Genomic DNA, 8,626 nt, shown 5'->3' with positions numbered 1-8,626 from the left:
CCTGGAAAACAGGGGAAGGGAAAGGTGAATTAACCTGTACAGCGCATTCAAGCAAGAGCAGACACATGAAATTGTCTGTCTCCAACGTGACCCCGCCACTCGCCACATCTTCCCATCTCCCCCAATGTCTGCCTTCCGCAAAGACCGCTCCCTCCGCAACTCCCTTGTCAATTCTTCCCTTCCCTCCCATACCACCCCCTTCCCGGGCACTTTCCGTTGCAACCGCAAGAAATGCAACACCTGTCCATTTACCTCCCCCCTCGACTCCATTCAAGGACCCAAGCAATCGTTCCAGGTGCGAGAGGTTCACCTGTATCTCCTCCAACCTCATTTACTGCATCCGCTGCTCTAGATGTCAGCTGATCTACATCGGTGAGACTAAGCGGAGGTTGGGCGATCGTTTCGCCGAACACCTCCGCTCGGTCCGCAAGAACCTACCTGACTCAGCACTTCAACTCCCCCTCCCAGGTGGCTCAGCACTTCAACTCCCCCTCCCATTCCCAATCCGACCTCTCTGTCCTGGGTCTCCTCCATTGCCAGAGTGAGCAACACCAGAAATTGGAGGAACAGCACCTCATATTCTGCTTGGGGAGCTTGCATCCGGCAGGCATGAACATTGACTTCTCCCAATTTTGTTAGCCCTTGCTGTCTCCTCCCCTTCCTTAGCCCTCGAGCTGTCTCCTCCCATCCCCCAGCCCTCGGGCTCCTCCTCCTCCTTTTTCACCCCTTTCTTCCCCCTGCCATCCCCTATCAGTCTGAAGAAGGGTTTCGGCCCGAAACATTACCTATTCCTTCGCTCCAAAGATGCTGCTGCACCCGCTGAGTTTCTCCAGTGAGATGAAGATTTACATGAGGACGCCTTGACAGCCCAAAAAAATGCTCAATAAAATGGCGTCGACAATCACGCACGTCATACTACGCGTTTTTCGAGGAGTGGTCTATCTTGCTCCTCTAGGATCTTTGGCCAGGACTAGAGGGTCTGAGCTATTGGGAGAGGTTGAGTAGGCTGGGGCACTATCCATGGAGCATTGGAGGATGAGGGGAGATCTCATAGAGGTATACAAATTCATGAGAGGAAAAGATCGGGTAGATGCACAGAGGACCAGAGGACATACCAGCAAGGTTCAGGGTGAAGGGGAAAATAAAACGAGTTGGGCTGAAGGGCCTGTTTCCACACTGTATCACTCTATGACTCTATGAGTGGTGGAAAAATGAACTCAAGCAGTCATAACCAAACAATAGGTGAAGGGGAAAAGATTGAATTTTAAGGTGAAGGAGAAAGGATTTAATAGGAATCTGAGGGGTAATGTTTTCATGCAAAGGGTGGTGGGTGTATGGAACAAGCTGCAAGAGGACGTACTTGAGGCTGGGACTATCCCAATGTTTAAGAAACAGTTAGACTGGTACATGAACAGGACAGGTTTGGAGGGATATAGGCCAAATGCAGGCAAGTGGGACTTGTGTAGCAGGGACATGTTGGCCAGTGTAGGCAAGTTGGGCTGAGGGGCCTGTTTCCACACTGTATCACTCTATGCCTCTATAACGTGCAGGGGATTTTGTGGATGAAGAGCTCAGATTGGCTAGTAGTATCGAGGACTAACCATCCCCAACCCCCACCCCCCTCACGCATATCCACTTGCAGGGCTTTGTTCCTCCCCACCTCTCTTCCAGCTTCCTTCTACCCCACTTAAAACATCACCGAACCACGTTCTCCAGAGATGCTGCCTGACCCGCTGAGTTCCTCCAGCAATTTATGTCTTTTTTTTGTAAATCAGCATCTACAGTTCATTATGCATAGATTGTACTTACCGTATATCCAGCTCACACTGATAAGTTCCAGATTGGCAGCGACAAGAATACCCCATCCAGCACAGAAATGATCAATTAAGTTTAACCAGTAAATTCCAGCCTGAAACAAAATTATATCATTGAAAGGTTGCTGCATGGGATGCCTGAGATAATGAACCATCAAAGTGTTCCAGACACCCACAACTCTGTGTGTAAAAAACCTGTCCTGTACATCTTTCCCCTCGAGACTTTAAATTTAAAACGACCAGCTTTCACTGATGACGTCACAATGGCTTGGCTAGCAGTGATCAGCTTTGAAGATTTCATCCTATATTTCACGTTAATCGTGATTAAAGCTATAAAAATGCAAACTTTCACAAGATATTTACATATTCTGATTCACATTTTCCCCCTCTAGGCAGAGTTCACCTTCACTGAACATTTTATACTTTATTTCTTGACATTACTGATTAAAGATAAAAAAAATCAAAATACTTTGAATTTTAAATGACCAGCTTCAACTGATGACGTCACAATGGCTTGGCTAGCAGTGATCAGCTTCACTTACGTTTGGGAACGGCTTAAGTTGCAGTACCCATTTTCGCTATGGGTAGGGAACTGGTGCGTTTTTGGAGCAGAACCATCAGGTCTGCACTTGGTCTAGTGTACCTATAAAAGTCTCATCTTGTATGTATGTATATGTGTGTGTGTTTGTATGTTATTCTACCCACGTGCTAGAGTTGAAATTTTTACAGATTATTACTCACATTAATCCGGTCGATACAATAAACTTCACATTTCATGCTATATTTCAAAAGTTATTCATCATTAAAGTTAAAAGAAAAAGCCAAAACGGCCACAGAATCATCAAGCCGCTTCAAATGACATCACAATGCCCCCGCAAGGGGAGGGGGCCGCCGCCCTCTCCACCTCCCCAAAGGTTTTAACTTCATAAACTACTGATTCTTCGCAGGGGGGGGGGGGGGGGGGGGGTGCCACGCTGGAATGTTCTGGAAACCCCCTCCCTTTGTCTGGCCCGCCTGGCCCAGTCGCACTGAAGATGCGGCCTCGCTCGGTTCGGCCTGTGGCCTCGCTCGGGTTGGCGCAAGCCCGCCGCCTCGCTCGGGTCCACACCCGCCTGTGGCCTCGCTCGGGTCCACGCCCGCCCAGGTCCTCACCCCCCCACGGCCTCGCTCGGATCAGTGCCCGCGGACTCTGCCTCCCTCCCACAGCACAGTTCTCCCTCCTCACCGCCCCTCCCTCCCACAGCGTGGTGCTCCCTCCTCACCCGCCATCCCTCCCTCCCACACACTTCCCATCGCAGACCAAATATGCTTTGAAAGTAATACGGACAACTCTCAACACCGTGTTAAAGGAATTCAATCCAATTTATCGACCAGCTGCTGATAAAGTTATTCAAGGTCATTCTCCAACTTCACATTCCTGACAACAACTCAGAAACCATAGAGACTTCAATGCACATAGTTCTGAAATTTGCTCTGAGCAAGAGAAAGACCAAAATATGCAAAGCCATAAAGTTATCCCTTCCACCCTACAACCCACCTGCCCAAACACCCCCCTCCGCCCTGCCCACACATCCCCCTTCACCCCCACACCCCCCCCCCCTCCCCCCCCCCCCCCCCCCCGTTGCGTTGGGGGAACAGGTGAGTGCTGGATTATTGTGTTGGGGGAGCAGATAGTGTCCTTGGTCTAGTTTCCTTTGAATTTTGTCCCTTTTACCTTGAAGCTATGTCCTGTATTCTTTGATATTTCCATCTTGGGAAAATGGTTCTGTCTACCCTATCATAATTTTATACTGAATGTTTAAAATTTATAATCTCCCATCATTTTATCTATATCAGGTCTTCCCTCAACCTCCACGCTCCAGAGAAAACAATCCAAGTTTGACTAGCCCAGAGGTGGGGAACCTTTTCATGATGGAATGCCGTATTAAGTTAGCTATAATCTAATAAGGCCGCATCCAAGAAACTTCAATTAGATATACTTCAAAATGTACATTATTTTGTAAAAATCTAACTACAGGTACTATGCATTAACTTCTAGAAAATGAAAACATTTTGTTAATTCTAAAGTTAACTAATCTTTTAAAGACTTTGTTGTGACTGCTTTTTGTGGGTCAAAGCAGTTTCAGCTGATCTTCCAGATGGCTATCCTTCATTTGTGACCTTAAGGGCGTCTTGATTAGGTTATGTAGGAGAATGTAGATTTTCAGCAATAAGTGGTTGAAAAGCAAGAAAGTACTTACATAGAAACATAGAAAATAGGTGCAAGAGTAGGCCATTCGGCCCTTCGAGCCTGCACCGCCATTCAATATGATCATGGCTGATCATCCAACTCAGTATCTCATCCCTGCCTTCTCTCCATACCCCCTGATCCCTTTAACCACAAGGGCCACATCTAACTCCCTCTTAAATATAGCCAATGAACTGGCCTCAACTACCTTCAGTAGCAGAGAATTCCACAGATTCACCACTCTCTGTGTAAAAAATGATTTTCTCATCTCGGTCCTAAAAGACTTCCCTCTTATCCTTAAACTGTGACCCCTTGTTCTGGACTTCCCCAACATCGGGAATAATCTTCCTGCATCTAGCCTGTCCAACCCCTTAAGAATTTTGTAAGTTTCTGTAAGATCCCCCCTCAATCTTCTAAATTCTAGCGTGTATAAGCCGAGTCTATCCAGTCTTTCTTCATATGAAAGTCCTGCCATCCCAGGAATCAGTCTGGTGAACCTTCTCTATACTTCCTCTATGGCAAGAATGTCTTTCCTCAGATTAGGAGACCAAAACTGTACGCAATACTCCAGGTGTGGTCTCACCAAGACCCTGTACAACTGCAGTAGAACCTCCCTGCTCTTATATTCAAATCCTTTTTGCTATGAATGCTAACATACCATTTGCTTTCTTCACTGCCTGCTGCACCTGCATGAAGAAGGGTTTCGGCCCGAAACGTCGCCTATTTCCTTCGCTCCATAGATGCTGCTGCACCCGCTGAGTTCCTCCAGCAATTTTGTGTACCTTTGCCTACTTTCAATGACTGGTGTACCATGACACCCAGGTCTCGTTGCATCTCCCCTTTTCCTAATCGGCCACCATTCAGATATGCATGCACTTTTCATGCATGTTGCCGAAGATATGGGTATTCTACTGCATTTTTCCCTATTTCAATTGGATCTTTCTTAGCGTCAAATAAGGACTTTAAAATGTCAACTTCTGAGAGCTCAATCAATTCCATCTGTAGCTCTTTAGGAGCCTTGGAGACATCAACTGGGTGAGGTTGAAATGCTAATTTGAGTGTGATGTCATGATTCTCAAAGTCAGTGAATCTTTCATTGTATTCTTTAATTAATAAGTCTATAACAGCTGCATATTCTTCAAATGATTCGCATGAATCCTGCTCATCAATGATCTTCGCTAACTGGGGAAAATGTTCATCCGAAATTTCATTTTGAAAAAGAAGAGTTTTGAAAAAATATAGTTTTTTTCGAAATGCTTGAATTCTTTGCCATATATCATATAGACTTAGTTTTACCTTGCAAAGAAACAAATGTTAGTTCCCCAGTTAGCGAAGGTCATTGATGAGCAGGAGGATTCATTTTGCTTTGACATGCTATCACACAGAAATGCAGTATTTCTATAGAAGTCTTCTTTCAATATTTCACATTGCTGATTCTGTTCTTCATGAAATTTAACTACCTGTTCTCGCAAAGATAAACATTTTGCTAACTCCTGTCCCTGCGATAGCCAATGCACTTTACAATGATATGGCAAATCCACACTGAATGCCTCATCATCCAACTTTAGCATATATTACGAAACTGACGATGCCGTGTTGCATTTGCACGAATATAGTTAACAATACTTATAACTTGTTGCAAAGTGTCACTTAAGATAATAGATTTAGCACAGAGATTTTGCTGATGTAAGATACAAAGAAAATAAATGAGACGATCTGGATCTGATAATACCTTTTTTATCTGTGCAATAAACCCTTCACGTTTTCCTGTCATGGAAGGTGCACTGTCTATACATACACTCACTAAATTAACCAAATCCAGTCCAACTTCACAACATTTATGTTGAATGTTGTTGAAGAAATCTATTCCTCGTGTTCTACCCGTAAGAGTGCCCAAAGCGAGTAACTCTTCGTAGCAAAGAAAATCTTCTGTTATGGCCCGAATTAAGTATAAAACCTGCGCCGAGTTAGTAGTATCAGTTGATTCATCCGAAGCGATTGAATAATATATATTTTCTTTTTGGAGTATTGCGTGAAGTTGTTCTGTTACGTTGAGGGTTAATTCATCCTAATCATGCATTTGCAAACCTGCTCAGCTCTTCTGCTAAACCCTCATACATATTAACAAAAGGAAGGACATCTGAACCCCACCTTATCCTCAACTTCCATCTAGGGTCCAGACTCCTTGGAGCTGTGACTCACAGCTTGAAACTTTCACACAGAGAGAGTCCAAGCAGGCTTTGGAAATGCAGAGATTCTCCATTTTGTGACATCTTTTATTTGGCCAATTACAACATTTGGATTCATTCAAAAGGCCGCACTTAATGGCCTAGAAGGCTGCATGCGGCCATAAGGCTGCAGGTTCCCCACCCCTGGACTAGCCTCTCTCTATAGCTAATACATTCTAATCCAGGCAGCATTCTGGTAAACCTCTTCTATACTCTTAGCAAAACTTCCACATCCTTCATATGATGTGGTGACCAGAACTGCATGCAATACTCCTAGGTTTTATTAAGCTGTGCATGACTTCCTGACTTTTATACTTAAAATTAATATGAACAAGAGCGAATGTGTTACCCAGACACCAGCACAGCCCCAGTGCTGCCAGATTTTTTAAGTCTAACTGTAAAATGCTCCATTTAAATGCTTCCGAGTGTTCACATTTGAACTGTTTCCACACTGTGACCCTGACCGCTCTGTGGCATCCTCTCTGGGCACTATAAAATGGCCCAGATGAATGGCACCTTCCTGGTACTGGGATTGTGGGTGAGACACCAGGTAGTTTAGTGGCCATAAATTAATTGATTGACTATTGTTATCACACTGTCACAGGGATTGTTGGAAAGGCCAACACCTATTGGACACACTTATTGCTGTTGGAAAAATGCTGTTGAGATCTGGTTGGTCTCGTCCACACCTGGAACAGCGGATACAGTAGATGAGGTTGGAGGAGGTGCAAGTGAACCTCTGCCTCACCTGGAAAGACTGTTTAGGTCCTTGGATGGAGTAAAGGGACAGGTGTTGCATCTCCTGCAGTTGCAGGGGAAAATACCTGGGGAGGGATGGTTTGGGTGGGAAGGGACGAGTTGATCAGGAAGTTTCGGAGGGAACGGTCTCTGCAGAAAGCAGTTCCAGGTGTCAACTTCTCTACATCGGCGAGACCAAGTGCAGGCTCGGCGATTGTTTCTCTGAACACCTCAGCTCAGTCCGCCTTAACCTACCTTATCTCCCGGTGGCTCAGCACTTCAACTCCCCCTCCCATTCCCAATCTGACCTTTCTGTCCTGGGCCTCCTCCATTGTCAGAGTGAGGCTCAGTGCAAATTGGAGGAACAGCACCTCATATTTCGCTTGGGTAGTTTACACTTCAGCGATATGAACATTGATTTCTCTAACTTCAGATAGCCCTTGTTTTCTCTCTCCATCCCCTCCCCTTCCCAGTTCTCCTGCTAGTCTTACTGTCTCCGCCTACATTCTATCTTTTTCCCGCCCCCTCCCAACATCACTCTGAAGAAGGGTCTCAACCTGAAACGTCGCCCATTCCTTCTCTCCAGAGATGCTGCTGAGTTACTCCAGCATTTGTGTCTACCTTCGAATTTCAACAGCATCTGCAGTTTTTTTTTACACATTTTGTCCACCTATCTCCTGCCAAGCTTTTTCTCACTCCTCCCCACATCTCTTCCAGAATTCTCCCCCCTCCTACTACCACCAGTCTGAAGAAGGGTCTCGACCTGAAATGTTGCCTATTCATTTCTTTGCAGATGCTGCCTGTCTTGCTGAGCTACTCCAGCACTTTGTAGGATTTTTTTAAGCCAGTATCTGCAGTTGATTGTGTCCCAGATTTAGATGCTGTGAAGTATTTCACAGTCAGAATATTATGTGATTTGTCAAGCAAGTTAAACAAGCTAAATAACTAGTCATTCTCTATTATTCAATCATATAAAATTTCTCACATGATAAGTTAAAGCTGGCCTATGAAGATACTATTGAATTGCGCCTTACCTGTGTTGTGCAGGTTAGGCTGAGCAAATAAAATATCAGGCAAACAGCAGCTGTAAGAAACGGACGCCTTGATCGCAGAAAGCCAGGGAACTGATCCAGTAGGGTTGTTATTACTGCTTCTAATAAAATTAAAGTTAAACAAGTTTAATTAATAATTTACAAAATCACAGAGAATCACCGCGCTGGATTTTCCAACACCGTGCAGAGCAGAAGAGATGTGGCAGCTTCTTCTTCCCAATTGGGGGTGACTGGTAGACAGGGTGGTCAAGAAGGTAGGTACATTGGCCTTCATCAGTCAGAGCACTGAGTACAGAAGTTGGCAGGACCTTCACAATAAACGGCAGTGTGTTCCGTTTTTGTTACGCTGCTATAGGAAGGATGGCATTAAGCTGGAAGGAGTGCAGAGAAGTTTTACGAGGATGATGCCAGGACTTGGGGGCCTGAGCTATGGAGAGTGATTGGGCAGGGCAAGCATTAAAGGACTTGGGCAAGCATTAAAGTCACCAGTCTGCTTCACCATACTTCAACCATGGGTAGAGCTCAAACATTCCCGGTAATGGTCCCCTCATGAAGTTACAAAGTGGA

The 8,626-nt window shown here is 45.2% G+C and overlaps 1 protein-coding gene across 1 annotated transcript in view; it reads right to left on the bottom strand.

Annotated features, from left to right (window-relative positions):
- Positions 1 to 29: 29 nt before the first annotated feature.
- Positions 30 to 8,626, bottom strand: part of LOC116979357 (sodium- and chloride-dependent neutral and basic amino acid transporter B(0+)-like) — a 31,907-nt gene continuing 23,310 nt past the window's right edge. Inside the window, exons 12-14 of the mRNA XM_033030961.1 lie at positions 8,042 to 8,160; positions 1,810 to 1,909; positions 30 to 34 (exon numbers count right to left, since the gene is read on the bottom strand). Of these exons, the coding sequence (XP_032886852.1) occupies positions 30 to 34; positions 1,810 to 1,909; positions 8,042 to 8,160 (224 nt within the window). The remainder of the gene's footprint in view (positions 35 to 1,809; positions 1,910 to 8,041; positions 8,161 to 8,626) is intronic.

The sequence above is a fragment of the Amblyraja radiata genome, chromosome 12, assembly GCF_010909765.2.
Source record: "Amblyraja radiata isolate CabotCenter1 chromosome 12, sAmbRad1.1.pri, whole genome shotgun sequence".
NCBI classification, from domain to species: domain Eukaryota; kingdom Metazoa; phylum Chordata; class Chondrichthyes; order Rajiformes; family Rajidae; genus Amblyraja; species Amblyraja radiata.
Note: the sequence above shows the minus strand (reverse complement) of the source record. Positions and strands in the feature narration are given on the sequence as shown.